Source organism: Trichosurus vulpecula, chromosome 7, assembly GCF_011100635.1.
Source record: "Trichosurus vulpecula isolate mTriVul1 chromosome 7, mTriVul1.pri, whole genome shotgun sequence".
Classification (NCBI taxonomy): domain Eukaryota; kingdom Metazoa; phylum Chordata; class Mammalia; order Diprotodontia; family Phalangeridae; genus Trichosurus; species Trichosurus vulpecula.
Window position 1 is genome coordinate 263423633 of NC_050579.1, and position 22643 is coordinate 263446275.

Below are 22643 nucleotides of genomic sequence, written 5' to 3' on the forward strand. Positions count from 1 at the left end.
TGGGCCATCTAGATCACACCAGGGGCTTAGACTGGCAGAATGAACTGTGTTGGTGTAGTGCAGGGGTGTCAGACAGGGCATTGCTTGCCTAACACTCCTGGTAATCATCTGAACCAGCTTAAAAACTAACTGGGTACTTCTAACAAATACCACAAAATATAGATAGTATGTGGGTTTTAAATCAGCACGCAATCTGCATGTGTGTGGGTTTAATGGCCCTTGCTTTTTTGATTTTGGCACTGGTGGTGTGGATTGGGTGCTGGACTTAAGAGCTAGGTCAGGAAAACATGGGCTCAAATCCTGCCTCAGTTACTTCACCTCAGCACATCCAGTTCTGGATATTTCTCTTGAGGATCTAGGAAGGCTCTACATTTGACAAGCAGTTCACTTGGTGCAGCAGTTGCCCTCTTCTAAATACCCACCTTACATTCTTCATAAGGAGACCACAGCAGTGTGTACTTTCCACCAAATTCCAAAAATAAATGGTAAAAATTTAAAAGCAACTACAAACATAGCTAACTAACGTTTAAAAAAATTTTTTTTAAATCCCAAAGGGAATGTATATGGGCTTAATAAGGGAGTCAAACATTCTCCACCTAGGTACTTTCATTCTACAAGTGTTCTCGATGAGCCCTTTCAGATACAACATACATAACTTCAACCTCTGGCCTTAAAACAGACGGTGGTTCAATCCTGGCTTCTTATAAATCACTCCTTATGCCCCTACCCAGGATTTCCTATGGGAACCTCTGACTATACAGCTTGTGTGTTTAGGTTTCTAGAGATGTTAAAAGTCAAGTAAGCCTTCAAGCTAACAATGTATATTTGATATTGGGATTCCGCAGATAATGCAGTTATGTAAAAACACAGTACTTTGTACGATCAATATTTTTGAAAATCCTCCATTGGATCTTTGCTTTCTCCTAACTTCATAGTACTCCCCTTTGGTTGAGACTACCTCAGAAGAAACTTGTCTTACTCAGTCTATTCATTTTCTGACATGAAGCCTAAATTTCTGTCTTTAGCTTACAATGATTGATTATAGTTCTGCTCTCTGGGGTCAAGCAAGCCAAGCCTGATTCCTTTCTATTTAAAAATCCTTTAGATGCTTAAAGATGACTAGCTCATCTACCCCACTCCCTCTTCCCACTGGTCAGACCAGAGTTTTCCACAGGCTAAAAATCCAAAGTTCCCCTTAATGAGTATGAAGTCTTTCAACTTCTTAACTGCCTTTCCTCTGGACACTCTTCAAATCTTTCCTGAAATATTGTACCCAGGACTGAACCATGAGGTTCGACCAGGGCTGAGTACCACAGGCCTATTACCTGTTCGGTCCTGGCCATTTCAGCTTCTATATCACACCTAATTATATTGAGTTTGCCATCCACTAAAACTTGAAAGTTTTCTTTTTTAATATGATCTACTCCGAGCTTCTCTTAACTTGCCGATGAAGTTGGTTTTTGAGCCCAAGTATTTACATATTACATTTCACCCTGTTAGATTCAACCCAGTGTTCAAGCCCATCACGAAATTTTTGGACCTTGGATCTTGTTAAATCACGTATTGACCCTTCAGCTTTGTGTCGTCTCTATTTTGGTTAATGTTATGTCTGCCTTTTATCCAAGTCTGACTAGAACGAAGACTCCTCTGGAGAGCTCCTTCCATGCTGGCATACAGTCAGTTCAGTTCAGTTCAATTATTTATTAAGCTCCTAAGCACACTGTACTAGGCACTGGAGAGAGAGAGAAAAATGAAAAATTCCCTGCTGACAAGAGCTTACATTAATTCCTCAAGGACTACAATTTGAGTCTGACCCAGACTGACCACCGGACCTGCAGTTTGAGATTGAAAGAAAAGACGTTTGTGGGACATCAGGCAGTTAACAGAAGGCTTACTTAGCCATGATAGGTAACTAGTGAGCGTACAGCGTCGATTTGGCTGAGTGGTTTTCTTGTGTCAGTACTGTCCTTGATGATCTGTCTGCTGGTCAGAAATCTGAGGAAGGAGTCAAGCAACTACTGGTGCTCTGGCTTTTGTACTAAGAGCATGAGAAATCTCAAGCCTTTAGTCTCCTGAGCCAATTAAGTCTTAAAGATGGTTTTAATACATTTTACTTTTTATTTTTAAAATTTATGTTTTAATATTAAAATTTCCTCCAGTATCCCTTCAACTTACCCTCTCCCACCAGAGCCATCCCATATTACAAAAAATTATTTAAAAATATGTTATTTTCCTCCATTATATATTAAAAGTTTTTAAACTTAAAAAATGTTTTGCGTTTCTAATTCTATCACTCCTTCCCTTCATGAGATGGTAAGCAGATACAGGCTATACATGTGCAAAACATTTCCTTGCCATATGATAAATATTTTAAAAGGAAAAACACTGGCAAAACTATCAGTGCATCAAAAGGATCTGAAAAGATGTACAACAGCATCGTTATTGTGGCCGTCTCATGTTTGCGAAAGAATGGGGTGAGGGTGTTTGCTTCTGTATTTTCTTTTGTGACATGCTTGTTTTTTTATTGTGATATTGGCTTAACTTTTTGTGGTTAGTCTTTCCCTTTACATTGTCATAGTGTATGTAGTTTTATTGGCTCTGCTTATTTTACCTGCATTAGTTTCTTTAGATCTTTCCATGTTTGATATTTTATCATTTATTACAGCACATTAGGTTTATAAACCACTATTTATTTGGACATTCTTCAACTGATGGATATCTATTTGGTTTCCACTTCTTTGCTATCAAAAAAAGTGCTGCTGTATTTTGGTATAGAAGGGAATTTTCTTATCATTGGCTCTTTCAGGATACGAGCCTGCACCCTTTAGTCACTTTGTTTGCATAATTCCAAATTGCTTTTCAAAATGGTTATACTGATTGAGAGCTCTAACAACATTGCATAACTCCTCCAACATTTACCAGTCCCATTTTCAGTCCTCTTTGCCAGTTGGACGGGGCAATGAGGTAAAAACCTGAGGGTTTTGATTTGTTTCTCTTTGGATTTGGAGCTTTTTTCATATGATTAATAGTTTGAAATTCTTTTGAGAACTGCTTTTGTCTTTTGGCCATGTAGCTATTGGGGAATGACTTTTGGATATAGCTACATACATCTACATATGTACACGCATATATAAAGTCACAATAATACATGTTATATAATAACATAATACATATTGTGTTTTGGATGTCAAACCCTTATCAGAAAAATTTGATAGACTTCCCTCATTCAATGCTTTCTCTTAAAAAAAAAAAAACCTAATGTAATTTGTTTTTTAAACATCACCATAACTCTCCCTCTCCCAGAGCCATCCTATATGACACTTTTTTCCCCCAGAGGTTATATTTTTATTGGCTCATCAGACTGGTCTGTAAAACGGAATCCCTGCTTTTGAAGACTTGACAGTCTTACCCGCAGCCTCTGCTCTAATGTGCCTCACTTTCCCTAAGTCCCCTCTCCATAACAGTTCCCCGAAACAGACCTTCACTGAGGAAATGTACAGTTCCTCGAATCCTAAAATGGCACGCAGCTGGTATTTATATGACAGCTAGCATTTCTAATAGTGCTGTCAGGTATGCGAAAGATTTTACAACTATTAACTCATTTGATCACCCTGACGACCTTAGGAAACAAGTGCTGTTATTATCCTTGTTTTACGCATGAGGAAGCACAGACACAGAGAGGTTAGAATTTGCCCAGTGTCACACGACTAGGAAGTGTCCGAGATAGGATTCAAACTCAGGTGTTCCTGACTCTGAGTCCAGCATTCCGTGCGCTCCCCACCCAGCAGCAGACCTGTGCCAGCATCCATCCTCAGAAATATAAAAGAAGGAAGGGCCATAGTGTGTATAGGGAGAACACACAATTTTTGTGTATCCCTAGACTCTGGTGCTGTCAAACTTGGAGAAAGTGGCCAATGTGATTGTGCCAATTTTCGAAAGCCTGTGCTCAGCAGGGAAGCTAGACACACATGCTACATCATCATTCAGGTCTTGAGGTGGCGGAGAGGAAGAGAGACAATTTGTGATTAGGTAAATTTACTACAAAGGCCTGAAAGAAACCTTAAAAGGCCCTTTGGTGAAACCTTTCTGCCCTGAAACCACATAGCTTCTAGCCCAGCCATCAGGATAGAGGCAGATGGCTTCTTCCAAAGCAGAGAGAGTTAACAGGGCAGGGAAGAGTTAAGCTGTAGACATCATGGAAGAAGTATTATTGGTGCCCCCACATATATGCACCCCTGGGCCCGCTTCACCTTCCTTGGGGCACAGGCAAAGTACAAGCAAACCAGCCAGAGTGTTATCCACTGTGGCCTGTTTCGCTGGGTGCAGCGGGAGTAATAAGCCTGGGAGCAGCTGTAAGCCCAATCACGGCAGGGGTGGATCTGTTATGTCACCATCTGCAACGTCTTTAGACCAACTGAAGGTAAGGCCGGTTGATACAGGGCCAACCACGGTTGCACCACCTATAGTAAGCCAAGTTACTGAACTAAAGTTCATGGGGCTCCAGCTATTGCTACTACCTTATCCCTTATCAGGGCTGTAGGCTTAGATCTAATTACTGTGGGCATATTCAGCTATGTGTCTATGGCACAGGAGGTTCTTTCTTTAAAACTTTAGATTCCAGTGGTCTTGTGACCCTGAACCAAGGCTGCTAAGGCTACCTTATGCTAGACTCTTATCTGTGTCTTTTTGTTCCAACTATCCCCAGTACTTTGTTCCTCTCCACCAGGTGAGCCACATGCCTATGATGGCACTGGTTAATTCTGACTGCCTTTTTTGATGGCATAGCCTGGTAGCTTGCATGAAGAGGAGGAGGTGGGTACCCCTCCCTTTTTTTCCCCTCCATGTGAGGGAGAAAGGAAGAACTAGATGTCAGCTGGTAGGAAAGGAGGATCATTTTGGGATCATATAGCTTTCCTGATAGGGGCTGTATTAGGAGGGCAGAGTTTATAATCTCAAAGAGGATCATATATATGTCTGAAAGGTTCGGAACCGCTGGATATAAGAAACTCTCAAAGTAGGAGGCAGAAGAATCAAAGCATATATTTAGGCTCCACAGTAACCAACCCATGAACCAGCATCCCCATTTTGACATATTGATCAAAAGCTTCCAGGCCCAATAAGTACGCCTCGAAAGAGTAACCAGGAGGCCACAGAGAAGCATGATGGTGTACAGCAAAATCATATACATGCTTCCCCTCTATGGTAAAAACATTACCCACTGGCCTCAAGTCCTTGTTCAGCTTCCTCCCCGTAGGTCAGCTCTGCTACCGGCAGCTCCTGCTTCGGCTGTGGCTGTGGCTGTGGCTGTGGCTGTGGCTGTGGCAGCCTCTGGCTCCAACGGAAGCTGTTTTTAACCATCCGGCTTCTGCGGGGGTGTAAGGTACGCTGGGGAAAGCACAGGTTCTTTCAATCTGCTTAAGCAAGGTGAAGGGGTTGACAGGGAAAGCACAGGTTCTTTCCATCAGCTTAAGCAAGGGAAGCAAGGTGAAGGGGCCAACAAGCTTACTCCAGTCCAACATACAAAGAGCATTCAGTTCAGGGGAAAAAGCCAAACTAGTCAAGGGCGCTTGTTGACTAAGTGCTAAGGAGCCCATTTTTGGTTGCCAACACAGGGGCTTTGAAAACTCTTGTTTCCTGATAAAGGAATCTAAAAGCCCTTCAAACAGGATGAGTTCCAGGGCAGCAATCAAAAGAAATGGGGGTGGGGCTGGGTAACTAGACAAGGAAGGGAGGGGTAGTCTAGAGGTGATTCACCCGAAGGGTAAGAGCCCTGGCTAGTGAGTGTGGATGAGACTGGAGATCATAGGATCTCAGAGATTCTAGGCAGAGTGGGAGAAGGGTGATTGGGGTATGAAAGACTGCAAAATCCCTCCCCTCGCTCCTTCCAGTGGACTACCTGGTGTTGGAATTGCACTAAATTGGAGAGAAGCTGGAGAAAATGAATGGGCAGCGTACGGATGAACTGTGTAGTCTGTTTCACAATGGCTTCCGGCCAGAATGGGCTTACCTCCCTGTGTTAGCTGTTGTTGCCAAAGCTTATTGATTGCTGATTTCAGGACAACCCTGCTGGTGGATCTGCCCTTCTACCCACTCCTCCAGAGGTGAGACAGCCATCTTGTGCGTGGCATGACGTTTCAACCATAAGACGTAGATTGTGGAAGGCCTCTAGTAACTTAGGAGCAGGTTTTCTGAAATCGCCGCCCACTTTTTTTTCTGTCCTGGCACTACTGAGTCATCCATTTTATGGTCAGGAAGCACTGGCATCTCTCATTAAGAGGAGCTGCAGAGTAGCCCTCTTTAAAGATTTTGGCCAACCAGACGGGAAGCTGACAGTTCTTTGGTGCCTGGTGGAAGATGGTATATGGGATTGCACTTGTGGCTTCACAGTCTTGCTATGGCTACGTGGTACTTTTAAGACTGCTTTCTTGTTGGGGTTTCCAGAGTCAGTCATTAAGGATCTGGCCAGGATTTTTTTGTTCCTTTCATCATTATGCTAATGAATTTACTGGGGGCAAATATGGCCAGAAGGGTTACTCTGGTTGTCCCATGGATCATTTGAAACCGCTTTTACCATCACAAGCTGTTCTTGATCCCTCGGCACCCAGAAACCCAGAACAAGTCCCCCTGGACTCCGTAGTCATCATTCAGGCTGAGCTGTGTGCTTCAGGAGTCAAACCTGGGTGGGGTTTTGGTTTTTTAGGTTACGAGGGTCCTCTTGAGCTTCTCTTAAAGGGCACTCTTTAAATATACTCCCTGTTAATGAGAAGAATAGTACAAACCATTAAAAGTCCCATGCACATGTTTAGGAAGACTAACTTTCAGGTTAATTCAATGAGCAGCCACTGACCTGTAAGGAAGATGACACACAAAATGATTTAATAAGAATAGCTAGCATGTGTACGGTGCCTGCTATGTGCCAAGCACGGTTCTCAACACTTTACAAATATAATCTCACTTGATCCTCAGGTACTGTTATTATACCAATTTACAGATGAGGAAGCTGAGGCAAACAGAAAGTAAGTGACTTGCCGGAATCACACAGCTAGTGAGCATCGGAGGCCAGGAGCAGCCCCCTTTCAGGACTGACCGCTCTTTGTATGGCTTTACAGTCTTGTGGTCATATGGTACTTTTTACCATAGGTCTCCTTGACTCCAGACCCCGCGCACAGATCGTTGAAAGCATCAATGACTTAACTGTGACCCTCGGAGACTAGCATGTTCAGTTCAGTCTTTAAAGCAGATAGGAAGGAAGGAAAAATTCCATTACGGATTATGTTGGAAGGTAGCAGCCTATAACAGAGAAAAGACTTATGAAATAGAAAGTACCATTAAATTACAGTCACAGGACCTTGCTCTGTGATTTGGAGCAAATGACTTATCCTATATGGGGCTCGGTCTCCTCATCTGTAATGTCAGAGGTAGAGCATGGGTGTCCATCATTACCGTTATTTGATACAGTGCTAGAAATGGAACTATAGCAGTAAAGCAGGAAAAAGAAAGTCAGGGAAGAAGCACAAAGAGGAGGCAGGTGATGGGTTGCTTTGTTTTTGGTTTTTTGCAGATTACACCACTGTTTACTTATTTTTAAGACCACAGAGAACCAACTAAAATGAAATAATTTCAGCAAGATTGCTGTACATAAAAAATAAATCCACACAAATTATGAGAATTTCTGCATATTAACAACAAAATTCAGCAGGAGGAGACAGAGAAATTCCATGTAAAATTCCTATAGGATATTTAAAATCCTTGGGAGTCCCATTACCAACACATACACAGGAACTATATTGCTACAACTACAAAACACTTTATGGAAAGACCTAAAACAAGACCTAAATGATTAGAGAAACACTAACTACTACCTGAATTAATTTACTTATTCAGTGTCACACTAATCAAACTACTTAAGTGATTACCTTATTGAGCTAGAAAAAATAACAATTCATTAGGAAAGAGAAAAATCAAGAATTTCAAGAGAAAAAATTTGGAAGGGGGGTGGGTCTGGCAGTAGGAGATAGTTTCTATACGATACACAAGTAATCATCAAGATGATTTAGTGCTGGTTAAGAAATAGATTAATGAGTGGATCATATTGGGTATACAACATATAGTAGTAGCCTAGTAACTAGTAACCCAAAGACCTGAGCTATTGGAAGAACTATTTGGCAAAAACAGCTGGGAAAAATGGAAAGCAGTTTGGCAGAAACTAGATAGAGACTAACATCTCACAATGTATACCAAGAAAAAGTCCAAATGAATGTACCACTTAAGACATAGTAACACTGTAAATCAGAGGCACAAGGTTCCAGGAACCATTTTTTAGATCAATTAATTTAACAAACAAAGGATAGGGAAGATCACAAAAGATAAAATGGACAATTTTGATTTATGTAAAATTAAGTTTTTGCACAATCAAAACCAACACAGCTATAATTGGAAGAGAAAAAGATAACTGGTGACAAATCTTTCTCTGACAGGTCTCATTTCCAAAATATACAAAGAAGTGGTTCAAATTCTGAACAAGGGAGGTTTCCAGAAGAAGGAATATGAGCCATATGAAAAAATGTTCTAAATCACTAATAATTAAAGAAATACCATTTAAAGCAACTCATACCCCTCAGATTGGCAAAAAGGGAAAATGAATGTTGGAGGGGTTAAAGGCAAGTAGGGACACTTATAGTGGAGTTGTGAATTGGTCCAGCCATTCTGGAAAGCAATTTGGAACTATGCTTCAAAATTTACTAAACAATGCATTGCTTTTGACCTGGCAAAATCATTACTTGGCCTATACCTCAAAGAGATCAAAGAAAAAAAAAGACCCCATATTTATAAAAATATCCATAGCAGCCTTTTTTTTTGTGGTGGTGAACTCAAAGCTAAAAGGGTACCCCTCAATTGGGGAATGGCTGGAGAAATTGTGGTATATTATTAGAGGCAGCTAGGTAGCATAGTAGATAGAGTGCTGAGCCTAGAGTCAGCAATCTGAGTTAAAATCCAGCCTCAGAAACTTAACTAGCTGTGTAACGTTGGGCAAATCACTTCATGCTCTGTTTGCCTTGGTTTTCTCAACTGTAAACTGAGAATAATAGCACCTAACTCTCAGGGTCATTGTTAAGACTAAATGAGATAATATTTGTAAAAGTGCTTAGTGTTGTGCCTGACACACAGTAGGTACTTAATAAATGATGAAAGGGACAGTTTCAGAAAAGCCTGGGAAGACTTGTATGAACTGATAGAGTGAAGTGAGAAGAACCGGAACTAACTCTCTCTGTACATATGTACATGTGTGTATACATGTGTATACACTCACAACGTTGTAGAGGAAGACAACATTGAAAGACTTTAAGAACTCTGATCAATGCAGTGACCAAGTTCCCCAGAGGACTGATGATGAAACACGCTACCCACCTCCTGATGAAGAGGTGATGGGTGGATGGACTCAGGTTGCAAAATAAGATATTTTTTGGATGTAACCAATGCAGGAATTTTTTTTTTTGCTTGTCTATGCATATTTGTTACAAGTTGTTCTTTTTTAATAGGGGGGAGAGGGAGTTTGGAGGGAGAGAAAATGGATTTTTGTTAACTGAAAAGAAATTAAATTGTTTAAAAATGGGGGGGGGAGGGGTTGGAATAGAAAACCTCTGAGGTCTTTTACATCTCTACATCTAAGGTCTTGTGTGATTCAGATGTTATTTATTCTGTAAACATTTGCTAAATGCCTACTATATATGCTGGAGATAGAAATTAATATGCTCTAACACTGTAGAGATGAAATCAATTTTACATATAAATAAATAAAGTGAACATTTGTCAATTCTTTTCAGAATGATAAACAAATTGCTTAACATTTTGAAAACAACTGTGATCTTTAGATACTCTTGCCACCTTTTGTTAATTTGAATACTCTTAATACCTAGAATTAGACAAAAAGGCTGTAGTTTATCAATTAGGCAGGATATGTTAGAGGAAACAGCTTGGTGTAGTAGGAAAATAAAAGAGTTGCTGGCTTTGGAATAAAAGGACCTCAGTTCAAATTCTCAGTGTGTAACTGAATAATTCTATGATCTTAGACATGTAACACTTTACACGGCTATAAAATGAGGGGGTTGGACTACAGATGACCTCTGTGTTCCCTTCCAGCTATATATCTATGATCCTGTATGACATCTCATCTGTTTATATCATAAAATAATAAGGGATGTATTAAAATGGATCAGAAATTCAGTGAAGCTAGACAGGGCAAAAACTGTTCTTTAAGTCACAAGATTTAAGACTGGAAAAATGGACACGTGGGACACCTGTGGCCTTGCATCTGTTCCTTCGGTAAGGTTACCTCCATGAGTCAAGGGGCTTTTGAGAGTCTCCATCCCAAACCACTCATTCTTTACAAAGAGGTTTCCTTTCTTGAGGGTCCCCCAGTTTAGTCTTGCCACAGAGACTGGAGCAGAACCCATGTCTTCTAAATCTCAATCCAGTGTTTTCCAAGACACTACCTGCACCTTTGGGGCCACTAAGAGGGGACCTGCCAGTCAGACCCTGCCTTCCCTGGCCCTGTTGGTGGGAAATGTTATCTCACCAGAGGCATCCTGGGCCTGGCCTTGGATCCCACTCATTACACCTTGGTTGGGGATGGAGTATGAAAGATCAAAAAAAGTATATTGGTCCTGGGTCACCGTGAGGCATCCATGTGCCCACAGGTTATAAATGATTTCCTATTAAAGTACAGGATTTGTATCATTGGTAGTGCACGTGGTTGAATCCCACCTTTTAGGGGCTTCTTCCTTCAGTTTAGGGCTCTTGATACCACACACTCCTAAGCTCCTTGCAGATCATATCAGGCAAATAGTATTAAGAGGAGAGGCAGGATGAAATGGAGGAACCCATTACCAGGGACATTTTCTTACTCCTGTGTCTTTGACTTGTCAGACCCTGAACTTATACTTTCAGGGCGGTGGGGGAGAGGGGTAAGGACAGAGGGGGAAGGAAGTGATCCTGTTTGACCATGCGCTTCTCTGGATGTAGCCATGCAGTGCACTGGTTTAAGGTGGGCTACTTCTCCCACTTAGCCCATGAATGGGTGTGGGATATTTGGCTTCATGCAGGAAAAGTGCAGCAGTTTTTTGAAGCTAAGTGGAGCTTGTGGGAGAAGGGAAAAATGGGCCAGTTTGGAAGATAAAGGACAGAGGCCTGTCAATTTCACCATTCCAACATCTATCCACTATGCCTCTTTTTCCTCTCTTGGTACTGCCACCACCCTAGTGCAGACCTTCATCACCTCACATCTGAACCACTGTGATAACCCACTGGTGGGTTTGCCAGCTTCAAGTCTCTCCCCTCTCCAATCCAGCCTTCATTCAGACACCAAAGTGATTTTCCTAAAGCCAGGTCCTATCATGTTATCTCCCCTCTCCTTACACACTCAAAAACTCGAGTGGCTCTCTACTGCCTCTAGGATCTAATACAAAATGCTCTGTCTGGCATTCAGAACCCTTCAAAACCTAGCCCTCTCCTACCTTTCTGGTTTTCTTAACACTTTACCCTCAGACATGTGGTCATTGATCCAGCAACACTGGCTTCCTGGCTATTCCATAAACAGGACACTCCATCTCTTGGCTCTGGGCATTTTCTCTAGTTTGTCCCTCATCCTGGGAATGCTCTTCCTCCTCTGCTCCAACTACTGACCTCCCAGGGCTCCTTTAAGTCCCAACTAAAATCTACAGGAAGTCTTCCCTGACCCTTCCAGAGCCTTCTTTCTGATAATTATCTCCTAGTTATCCTGTCCTATACTCACTCTGTATATATTTGCTTGCATTGGACTGTAAGCTCCTTGAGGACAGGGACTGTCTTTTCACCCTTTTTGTATCTCTAGCGCTTAGCACAGTGCTTGGTACATAGTAGGCATTTAATGTTTATTGACTGATTGAATTTCTCTGGATATGAAATAACGTTCCCTATCCAATACCCATATTTTACATTGAATGTAGGAATTGGGAATCCTATTACCCATGTAGCCAGGTATTGTTCTTTCCTATACCTAGCAACAACAATCTCTTGGACAAAGATGTAGGGGTATATTTCACAGGAAGAAAAACACATTTCAGGTGCTCTCAGGGACAAACACTCCAAATCCCAATCCCTCAGTCTGCTCCTCAACTCTCAAATTGGGTCCACAGGCAGACGTGGGGTGTGTGTTCTGAATTTCTTCATAAATTACCACAAATACAGAATTGATCTATGAACTGGCTCTGAGTTCCTGCCCCGGCTTATTAGGAAGAAAACTGACAGTCTTACTGTCAGTCTCAAACCCCAATTTAATAGTCTCAAATATCAATGCTACTGGTAATATTAATTATTAATCAGTAACAAATAACACAAATATATGTATATACACATTCTATGTATATGTGCACATATTACACATGTTGTAGATGTATATATTTGTATATATAATGTATACACACATATATTTGTGTTATCTGCTACTCTCAATAAATATAGATGTACGAATATAGGTCACAATAAGAGTCATCTCTAACCCTCACCTGAAACTGCTGACTTCCCCGCAGGTGTATGAACCACAGACTAACTCAGTTCTTTCAGGATAGCAGTTAATGTTTCTCTCAGGATGTCTTCTGTCAAACTCAGTTTTCTCAGAATGTCTCCCCAGACTCTCAATTATTAGTGATTTGGAGCATTTTTTTCATGTGGTTGTGAATACTTTGCAGTTCCTTTGAGAATTGTTTGTTCATATCCTTTTGACCTTCATATCTATTGCAGAATAACTATTAGTCATAACATAGTACATATGTACATCTGTATGTGAATGCATACAACATATATATATACATATACAGAGAGAGAGAAAGAGAGAGATATCTTAAATACCAAACCCTTCTCAGAGATTTGATACAAAGATTTTTTTCCTTCATTTAACCACTTCCTTTCTTATCCTCAGTGGATTAGTTTTGTCTGTGAAGAAGCTTTCAGTTATCCAAGTTATGCATTTTATCTTTTGTAATTACCTTTAACTCTTGTTTGGTTTAGAATACATTTCTTACCCAGAGCTGTGAGAAGCATATGACTTGTTTCCCTTATAATTTGTTTATAGTATGATCTTTAATATTAAAGTCACATGTCCATGTAGAATATATTGTAGAGTGTGCTGGTCCAAGTCTAATTTCTGCTAGCCTGCTTTTAAGTTTTCCCAGCAGATTTTATCAAATAGGGAGTTTTTCCCTAGATAATTTGTTTTACACTTTGTCAAACACTGGGTTATTGAGTTCTGTTGTTTCTCAATTTCCATTTAGTCTTTTCCATTGATCTTTCTTTTTAACCAATATCACATGTTTTTGACTGCTACTTTATAATACAATTTGAGATCTGGAAGTGCTATTCCCTCTTCATCCTTACTTCTTTTCATTGATTTCCTTGAAGGTCTTGATTTTTTTGCTTTTCCAAATGAATTTTGTTACTACTTTATCAAGTTTTATAAAGTACCCCTTTGGTAATTTGATTGGTATAGCATAAAAGGGCAAATTAATTTTGGTAGCATGTCATTTTTGTTATATTGGCGCAGCCTAGCCATGAACACTGACTATCCCTCCAGCTATTTAGATTGTTATTTCTTTAAGAAGTGCTTTGTAACTGAATCTATAGAAGTCTTTTATGTGTTTTGGGATGCTGATTCCTGATATCTTATGCTTTTTTATTTATTTGGAATGGGATTTTTCTTTCTATTGTTGCTTCTTACATTTTGTTACTATATATAGGAATGCTGTTGACTTTGAGGCCAATTTTGGAGCCTGTAACTTTGATGAAGCTATTGACTCAATAAGTATCTTTGATGATTTTCTGGGGTTTTCTAAGCAAACCATCATAACATCAGCAAATAGGGTTAGATTTATCTCCTCCTGATCTATCTTTATTCCTTTGATTCTTTTCTCTTTTCTTATTGCTATTACTATCATTTATAGAATCATATCAAATAACAGTGGGAAGAATGGGCATTCTTGCCTCACTTCTGTAATTATTGGAAAAGGTTCTTGTGTATCTCCATTGTATATGATGCTTACTTTTGGTTTTAGATAGATGTTTTTATGATGTTAAAGAAAGGTCTTCCTATGTTATAATTTGTAAGGTTTTTAGCATAAAAAAGTATTGTACTTTGTTAAAGACTTTTTTTCTGTATCTATTTAGATGATCATGTGGTTTAGGATGTTCTGGTTTGTAATATGATTAATTAGGGGTGTAGGATGTGTTCAGGGAAGACTAGTACCTCTGGTGTGATGGTGGCTGACCTTTTTCAGGGTTGCTCTCCACCTTTGGTGTCCACTTGTTCCACCTAACTCTCACCTGTGGCTCCAAGAAGCTGTAGCATGTGCAGTGGCCACACCCTGGTAAACTATTTTGGCAGACCAGCTAAACCAGGTTGAGGGTAACTGAGGGGTTTCAGATCTGTTGGTGAGTTAGAGAGGTGTTTACCCCAAGCATGTGAAGACTTCGCCTGGTGGAATGGGCAGATGAAAACAATTTGTTCCAACAGCCGCGAAGGTAGCTACAGCAGGCACTGTGGAGCGCTTAGAACTTGGTTAGACATTGAGGACACCAAGGTCATCCATTGCATCTTGAGCCCTCACCAGTTGTCTTGATTCTGTCTCTGGAGGAGAGAGTAAGGCTAATGACTTTGTGCAACTCTGTCTCACTTAAATACAATTTACACACAAATCAAAAGACATTGCTCATACCATTTTGCCATTATACCTATCTCAAAGTCCTTTGGTGACAGGCAAGTAATGAAGCATCAGGTGTGGATACAGTGGGAGCTGTAGTCACAATCCTGCATACAGGTGGCACAGGGTATAGCATCGTTTTCTCACTGGAAGCAGCAGTGAGATTTGGCAGCTCCCTGGGTATCTGAGCAGCCTTTTAAGGATCACACTGCTCACCTCCTAGTGTGAGGAAGGGGCTAGAAAAGGTGCCCTAAAAATTGTCTGCTTACCCAACCGTAGCCTGATTATCACAGCAGGTGGGGAATCCCACTCTGCAGTTGAAACACAAAAAAGTGTACAAAAACATTTGCAAAGACAATTCCACTTACTAATGGTACATGGAATGTGCACACACTTATAGATAACACAAAATCCAGTAGACCTGAAAGACAAACAGCTCTTGTTGCAAGAGAACTCAGATTGTATTGAATCCAAATAGCAGCACTGAGTGAAACAAGGCTGGCAAATGAAGGCCAGCTTACTGAAGTTGGAGCTGGATACACGTTTTTCTGGAGTGGACACAGTGAAGACAAACACTGTGAAGCCGGCATAGGTTTTGCAATTAAAACTAATCTAGTCAACAAGGTTGTATGCCTACCAAAAGAAGTGAATGGCAGGCTCATGACAATACAATTGCCACTTGCAGGAAAATGTCACGCCACCATCATCATTGTCTATGCTCCTACCACAACAAACCCTGATGAGGTCAAAGAAAAATTTATAAAGACCTGGAGACCCTTATCATCAATGGGCCAAAAGAGGACAAACTTATAATTCTGGGTGACTTCAATGCGAGAATAGGCTCAGACTACCAGACTTGGCAGGGAGTCCTAGGGAGGAATAGAGTTGGAAACAGCAATGGTCAATTATTACCGAAGACTTGTTCATCTCATGACCTCATCACCAACACTGTCTTCCATTTACCTAAATGCAATAAAACTTCATGGATGCACCCTTGCAGTAATATTGGCATTTAATAGACTATATGATTGTAAGGAGAAGAGACAGGATGTGAGAGTGACAAAGGTAATGTGTGGTTTAGAGTGCTGGTCTGATCATAGACTTATCCTCTCCAAGCTAAATATTCACATTCAACAAAAGTGGCATCCCCAAGGCTATCAGACTACCAAAAGACTTAATGTCAATGAATTATATCTCTTCTCTGAGTGGGAACAATGTGTTGCTAACTTGGAGGAAAAGTTGAGCCAATACACAGTTGACAACAGTGGAGCAGAAAAGGAGTGGGCAGCTTTCAGAGATTATGGTGTATAGCACTACATTTGCTCACCTGGGTCAGAACACTTGCAAACACCAAGACTGGTTTAATGAAAGTGATGGGGAAATTCAGAAGCTGCTAAATGAAAATTGAGAACTTCACAGGGTTTATCAGCAGAATAGTTCATCCATCAAGAAGGCAGTATTTAATCCCATCAAAATTAAAGTACAAGCAAAGCTCAAGAGAGATGCGGGATTCTTGGCTCAGTAAGAAGGCAGACGAAATCCAACTTTACACTGATAGTAATAATCCAAAGCACTTTTATGATGCCCTGAAGGCTATTTATGGGCCAAAGACCTATGGTGCATCTCAACTACTCAGTGCTTACCGAGCCACATTGATTAGTGATAAGGACATGATCCTAGAGAGATGGGCTGACCACTTCCATAGTGTTCTCAACAGACCATCATCAATCAATGCTGAGGCCACTGACTGTTTACCTCAGGTTGAAGTCAATCCCTCCCTAGTTGAAGTTCCAACTGAAGAAGAGGTTTTGAATGCCATTAGGTTCATTTCATGTGGCAAACCACCTCATGCTGATTCTATTTACAAGGTCCATTGCTCATACAAAAGATGATTATAATTTTCCAGGTTATATGGCAGAGGTTATCCCTCAGGGGTTCAAGGATGCATCCATTATCCATGTCTATAAAGATAAAGGAAATGATTGTCCTGTGACAATCACAGGGGAGTCTCTTAGTCATTGCTGGCAAGATTCTTCCAGAGTCCTCATTAATAGGCTGATCCTTCACCTGGAAGATCTACCTGAGACGCCAGCGTGGCTTCAGAAAGAACTGAGGAACAGCCGATATGGGTTTGCTGCCTGACAACTGCAAGAGAAATGCGAGGAGCCGAATAGAGGTCTGTATACAATGTTTGTAGATCTGACCAAGGCCTTTGATACTATCAAAATTTGGTTGCTTGGAGAAGTTCATCAGTATTGTATGTCAGTTTCATGATGGCATACTTGCCCGGGTTCTCACACAGTCACCAATGGAGTGAAGCAGGGCTGTGTGCTTGCTCCCATGCTTTTTAGCATGATGTTTTCAAATGTTTTCAATGAGGCACAGCATCAAGGTCAGCTATTGCACCGATGGTAAATTCTTCCTTGAAAAGACTACAAGCCAAGACCAAAGTGGAGGGAGTGTTGGTACATGATTTTCTGTTTGCAGATGGTTGTGCACTCAATGCAGCCTCTGAGGCTGAGATGCAACAAAGTACGGATCAATTCTCTGCTGCTTGTGCTAATTTTGGCCTGAAAGGAGGCTCTGAAGGAAAGTGTGGGAGAGAAGAGGTATTAGACTGACTACCAAACTGAAGGTCTAAAGACCCATTGTGCTGACCTCATTGTTGCATGCCTGTGAAACCTGGATGGTATACCAGTGCCATGCCAGGAAACTGAATTGCTTCCATTTGAATTGTCTTAGGAAGGTTTTGTAGATCACCTAACAGGATAAGATACCAGACACTGAGGTCCTTTTGTGAACTAAACTGCCAAACATTCAAACAGAGAGCATGACTCTGATGGGCTGCAAAACGTATGCTTGCCAAAAAGACTATTTTGTGGAGAACTCACACTGGGCAATACAAAGACACTCTCAAGGTCTCTCTTAAGAACTTTGGTGGCAGCTAGGTGGCACAGTGAATAGAGCACAGGCCCTGGAGTTGGGAGGACCTGAGTTCAAATCCAGCCTCAGACACTTGGCATGTACTAGCTGTGTGGCCTTGGGCAAGTCACTTAACCCCAATTGCCTTGCCTCCTCCCCTCCAAAAAAAAAAAGAACTTTGGAATAGATTGTGTGACATGGGAGACATTGGCACAGGACCACTCAGTATGGTGTGCCCACATCAGAGAAGGTGCTGTGCTCCATAAGCAAAGCAGAATTGAAACAGCTCAGAAGTACAAGATGCGCAAATTTAGAATATCCACCCCAAATGTTCACATGCACTATTTGTGCCCAACCTGTGGTAGAACATCCTAAGCTCATATTGGTCTGATCAATTGGTAATTAAGATGGGACTTTTTTTTTTTTACTGTTTTAGAATGCTAAATTAATTAAGTGTCTTTGATTGAGTCTTACTAGGTGCAAAACCCCAGGCTGGTTAGCAAACTAGTGTGCTAGTTTGAGAGAGGCAGGAAGCCCACAGGGCCCTACGGGGAATTGCTAAGACCAGAGCCAATAGTAGGTGCCTAAGTTCGGTCACTCAGATGATGGCTAAAGACTGTATAAAAAGAGAGAACAGAGTTGTTTGCTTGAGGCTCTCACTCCTGGAGGAGTGTTGACGGGGAGACTCTGGGCAGCCCCTCTGAGAGCCTCCTGGTTTGTCAACCCAGATGTTGATGCTTTCCTGGTAACGATGAATTGTGACTTGGTCTGTTTATATTGTGTATGTTTTTGTTTATACTTGCTCTCTGAAGTTCAGGTTGATGGCTTTTCCTCCTGAACTAAGTGAGTTTATATGTATATGTTGGATTAAAGTAAGATTGTTAACCCCTTAACGTTGCTTTCCTTAGTAAAGCAGATCAAAAGAACCCATGCTGGCAGCGTTCTTGTTGTTGGGCTTGTGTTGGTCTTTCACCATCACAGCAGCTGCTAGCCTAATTGTTGCGACATCAACCATAGATCGATGCATGGAAACTTGATTCTAGCATAGTGATGTCATTTTGGTCCTCTTCAAGAATGAAAGACACTAACCATGATTAATTAAGTTGATTGTTTTCCTAATGCTGAACTATCCCTGCATCCCTGGTATAAATCCTACTTGATTATAATAAATGATTTCTTAGATATATCACTGTATTCTGTTTGATAGGATTTTGTTGAAAATTTTTGAGTTGAATGAACCTTTGTTCATTAATTGGCCTATAGTTTTATTTTTCGCTGGTTTAGGTATTGGGATTATATTTACTTCATAAAAGATTTCTGGTAGTGTTCTTCAACTTTCAAGTGTAATTTGTGAAGTATGGGTACTAACTGTTCTTTAAAAGTTGGATAGAATTCTCCTATGAATCCATCAAGACAGGAGTTTTTCTTTGGTAGTTCCTTTACACCTAGCTCTCTTTTCTTCTCTGAGATCAGTTTATTCAAGATCTGATAATTTGGGTTTTATATTTTTGAAGGTATTCTATTTCTTCTGTGTTCTGCATTGTTAGTACATAACTGGGCATAATATGTTCTAATTATTCTTTTTATTCTGTTTTTTCACCTTGATTTCACCTTGTTCATTTGTTATTTTATAGATTTGAATTTCTGCTCTCTTTTTTCTAATCATATTAGTTATAGGTTTATCAACTTTATGAATCTTTTTAAAGAACCAGCTTTTAGTTTTATCTTTTCTATGCTTTTGTTTCCAATGTATCTATTTCCCCTATAATTGTTAATATCTCCTCTATTGTGCTTATTTTAGGTTTGCTTATTCATTGATTTTCTAATTTTTAAAAATGCATATTCAACGCATTAATCCTTTTTTCTGTTTTATTAATTTATGATATAATTTCCCCCCATGGACTACTTTAGCTGCATCTCAGAAATTTTGGTATGTTATTTCATTATTTTCTTTTACATAATTATTAATTGTTTCTATGATTTATTCTTTGACCTACTCAATGTTTAAGATTTCATTAAGTTTCCATTTGGGTCTGTATCTTTTGTTTGTCCCTGAACCAGTTTCCATTTTTTATTGCATTATAGTCTGTAATTTCTGCCTTTTACATTTGTCTGCAATATTTCTGTGCCCTAGTACATGGTCAGTTTTTGTAAAAATTCCATGTGGTACTGAGAACTATGTATACTCTTTTGCTGTCCCATCTCGAATGTGACATAGACTTTTATCTTTAGTTTCTCTAGAAATCTGTTCAGTTCCATATATTCCCTTTTGCTTATCTTTCTGTTAGACTAATCCAAAACTGAGAGAGGGATGTCAGTCTCCTGTCACTACTGTGCTGCTAAGTCTTCTTGAAGCTCAGATAATGTTTCCTTTATTAATTTGTATGCTAAGGCTTTTGGAGAATATGAGTTTATTGTTGTCTATGCTTCCTTTCAGCATAATATAGTTTCCTTGTTTATTTCTTTTTATTTTTGAATTTCTGGGATTTTTGCTTTGCCTGACAGCATGATAACAACTTCTGCTTTTTTGGATTTACTTGATGCAGAGTAAATTTTCCCCATAACTAGTTTTATTTTGTGATTGCCTTTGTTTTCCAAATGTCTTTCTTGTAAGCAACTGATTGTATGGTTTTGTCCAATCTTATCCAGTCTGCCATTCATTTTTGTTTTATTGGATTGTTTAATCCATTCATATTTAAAGTTATAGATTTATATTTTCCTCCATCTATATCTAAAATTGTTCCCCCCCCCCAGCTTTGACTTTTCCCCTTTCTGCTGTAAATACAATATTATATTCCTTCAGTTACTTTATTTTAATCTTTTTAAAAGGAGGTCTTGTTTCCACTGTCCTACCCTTGATCCTCTCCTTTTGTCCCTTTCCCTTTAGAGTTTTTTAAAAAGTTAGTTCATTTTTCTCTCTGCTTTTGTCAGGTTCTATATTTCTTTCACCTCTTTCTTCCTCTTAGTCAAGATTTCCCTTTCCCCTAGTCCTGCTCATTAGTTTTTAAGATTTCATTTGTTGTACCCCTTTCCAAAAAGGAGTTTTCTCACCTGCTTCATTATCTATCCTGTTTTCTCTAGAAACTCATTTTCTGCTTCATAACCCCTTCAATTATCTGGTCTTTTTCTTTCCTCTTTGTTCTTCACATAACAAAATCTTCCAAGGTATACATTCTAGGCTTTCCTCTCTAGGCACTTTCTGCCACTGCCTTGTAGAGCTTACTCCATGGATCCTCTTTTCCATTGTGCCTCACTCTTAGGATAATGCCAATTATTGCAGGTGTCAGAAAGCACACTGCCCATAGTAGGAGCCTTCTCCCACCACTGATCTATGCCCTCTCTTGTTGACCTTTTTTTCCCTCCATTTACCTGGAAATCTCCTCCCTGTGTCCATGCTCTCTCATTCTTCCATGTGCCAGTCTCTCCCCTGCCAAAAAAAAAAAACCCACAAAAAAACAAGGACACTTTTAAAGCACCAAATCCTGGCCCAGGTCTCATCCAGTGTAAGGCCCACCTCCCTCACTGACCATCTCCACCAATAGGAGTGTTCATCAATGGAACCCCCTTCCACTTCCAAAATAAGGCCTCCTTCCTTTCCCTCCCTTTTGAATCTTTCCCTCCTCCACTCACTCAATCCCCTGGAAGGCTCTTCTCTTTTGGAGACCACACAGGTCACTTTCCTTCATTGCTAGCCCTTGATTTGACCCTGGTGCATCACACACTCCTTTCTATCCTCTGCTACCTTTCTTGCCTCCCATGTTGCAAAAAGAAACACTGATTCACCTGTAAGTAGGGTGTCACCAAATTCTGTTCATAATGCCCCCATTCACCTCTTCATTGTTAACTGTACCAGATTTCCGCCTTCATTCCTGCCTCCTTGTGTACATTTTTTCTGTTGTCACCCTGTTGCTTCTGCATTTATTCACTCCTCTAGCATTTTTTCGTTTGAGACATTTGAGAACCAAATTATTTCTTCAGTTCTGGTTTTCTTTCTAAAAAATGTTTTAAATTCTTCTTTATCATTGAACATCTATCTATCTTTTGTCCTATATGGTTAAGTTCCAGTTTGCAGGCTATGCCACCCTGGGCTGCATTCTGACCTCCACTGCTTTTCAGAACATTCCTTCCTCCTTTTTCTAGTGGGTGCTGAATGGTCCTGCATTATTCAAATGTCCTTTTCTTTGGATTTGAAGCTCTCTCTCCTGATTTGCAGAACTTGTTTTTGAATTGAACTGTTAAATTTAACCACTGTGTGTCTTGGAGTTTGCAGCCTTGGGTTTTTTCCTGGAGGTTATCTGTGAATTCTTTCAATTAGAAGTTCATTTTCTAAGCTTAGAATTTCTAGGCAGTTCTATTATTTCCTTTAATTATGGCATTAGTTTTTTGCCTGTAGTGTTGTTCTGGGAAACCTATGATCCTTTGGTTGTCTCTCTGTATCCTGATCCACGATTTGAGATCCATGTTTTGCTTGCATAAATAAGCATAGTTTCTTTAAATGTTGTTCTTTTTTGCTTATCTTCTTCTAGGTTGTCTTTCCCTTTTGTGTATTTGCATTCTTTGTTTTTATTCTCTATTATTGTTATCTATTTTGTTTTTTGGTTAGGCTTACCATTGCAGATTCAAGTTTTCCTATTCTACTTATTATTTTTGCTGTGTAGGACATAAATTCTCTGTCATAATTCCCATTTCTCTTTTAAATCACTCCGGAACAGTATTTTGTGGTTTCATGTTCTCCTCAAATTCCACAGGTTTCCCTGTCTCATCAAATATTGGATCATCTTCCTTTATTTTGAAGTATTTATTTATAGATTCTTGACCTTGTTTACTAGATCTGGGGACCATATGCTTTTCCTGTTGATTTATCTGTTTATGTTCAAAATCTTTGAGCTTTCGTCTTCCTGAAATCTTTGGTACTTTCAGTCTTTTGTTCCCCTTATTTTCCTTATCACTCAATCCCTGACTCACTCCCCTCTGATTACAGTTTCCTAGGGG

At 40.0% G+C, this 22643-nt stretch overlaps 1 protein-coding gene across 1 annotated transcript in view; it reads right to left on the bottom strand.

The window, feature by feature from the left end:
- Nucleotides 1-5016: 5016 nt before the first annotated feature.
- The window catches only part of ZSCAN21 (zinc finger and SCAN domain containing 21), a 45120-nt gene continuing 27493 nt past the window's right edge, over nucleotides 5017-22643 (bottom strand). Inside the window, exon 4 of the mRNA XM_036766040.1 lies at nucleotides 5017-6753. Coding sequence (XP_036621935.1) covers nucleotides 6671-6753 — 83 coding nt within the window. The 3' untranslated portion in view covers nucleotides 5017-6670. The remainder of the gene's footprint in view (nucleotides 6754-22643) is intronic.